The following is a 1,356-nucleotide window of genomic DNA, read 5'->3' as shown; positions in this document are numbered from 1 at the left end:
GACCCTGTGACAGTGCGGCATTCGCTCAATACTGACCCACCAATAATGCAGCACTCCCTCAGTTTTGACCCTCTGAAAGGTGCAGCACTCCCTCAGTACCGACCCTCCGACAGTGCGGTGCTCCCTCAGTACTGAAGCTTCGTGCTGGCTGTTCAAGGATAATGGCTATCGATGGCAGTGGTATGAAATGACTGAAATTGAGGGTGTGAAGTGAAATTATTTTAATGTCAACATTTGTTTTGAATTAGGAAACTTATGAGAAGACTACGCAAGACACCACTTGTTTGATAACGGAGGATCGAGGTCACCCAGATGATGAGTTCTTCGGCCGTGATGCTAGACCTGAATGTGGGAGCAGTCAGCAGGAACAGGATGGTGTGCAGCCTCTACTTTCAATCTGCAAAGAGCTAATGGGCTATCACCTGGATTCCGAAAAGGTAATCAAGTGCCAAAACAGAACTCTAGGCTAATTTGCACATGGTTACTGTCGATTCAGGCTGCAAGGATTTTTGAAATTCTACCTGAATGGTGTGCAAATTAACATAGGATCAAACAGTGCAAGAATTGAATGCAATTATAGAGTGATGAGGTGAACAGAAGTCTCAGTTCATGTGGCATTGGCACCAGCACCAGGGGAAGAGAAGCTGTCGATGGGATTCACACTAACAATGTTGTGGGAGGTTTGCAGAGGGAAGGGGAACTTCATAAATCTCAAATAAAAAGTTAACACCACAGACTCTGAATGGTATAAAAACTATCAGAGGAAAAAAACAAAGAAATTAACAGTAATAGCGAATCGGTGAATTGATTTATCAGAGAAATTGGTAAAAAATTAAAATTAAACCATGAGACCATCAGATGTTGGAGCAGAAGTAGGCCATCCAGCCCATCAAGTCTGCACTATTCAGTGAGGTCATGGTTGATCTGATAATCCTCAACTGCACTTTCCTGCCTTTACCCCATAATCCTTGATTCCCTTACTGATTAAAAATCTGTCTATCACAGCCTTGAATGTACCTAATAAACCAGCCTCAACAACATTCTGCAGCAAAGAATTGCACAGGACCTACACATGACTTCACACTGAGCTGTGACCGGAATAGTGACGTGTAGCACAACTTCACACTGAACTCCGACCAAAATAGTGACGTATAACGTGACTTCACACTGGATTGTGACCAGAATAGTGACCTGTAGATCAAATTTCACACTGAACTGTGGTCGGAATAGTGACCTGTAGATCAAATTTCACACTGAACTGTGACCGGAATAGTGACCTGTAGATCAAATTTCACACTGAACTGTGACCGGAATAGTGACCTGTAGATCAAATTTCACACTGAACTGTGACTGGAA

At 43.1% G+C, this 1,356-nt stretch overlaps 1 protein-coding gene across 2 annotated transcripts in view; it reads left to right on the top strand.

Annotated features, from left to right (window-relative positions):
• Positions 1 to 1,356, top strand: part of LOC109926365 (uncharacterized protein C2orf81 homolog) — a 28,518-nt gene that overhangs the window by 12,954 nt on the left and 14,208 nt on the right. For both annotated transcript variants that reach the window (XM_048599497.1, XM_048599505.1), the window contains exon 4: positions 249 to 437. In XM_048599497.1, the coding sequence (XP_048455454.1) occupies positions 249 to 437 (189 nt within the window). The remainder of the gene's footprint in view (positions 1 to 248; positions 438 to 1,356) is intronic.

The sequence above is a fragment of the Rhincodon typus genome, chromosome 1 (genome assembly GCF_021869965.1).
Source record: "Rhincodon typus isolate 14 chromosome 1, sRhiTyp1.1, whole genome shotgun sequence".
NCBI classification, from domain to species: domain Eukaryota; kingdom Metazoa; phylum Chordata; class Chondrichthyes; order Orectolobiformes; family Rhincodontidae; genus Rhincodon; species Rhincodon typus.
This window is presented reverse-complemented; position numbering and strand designations above follow the sequence as displayed.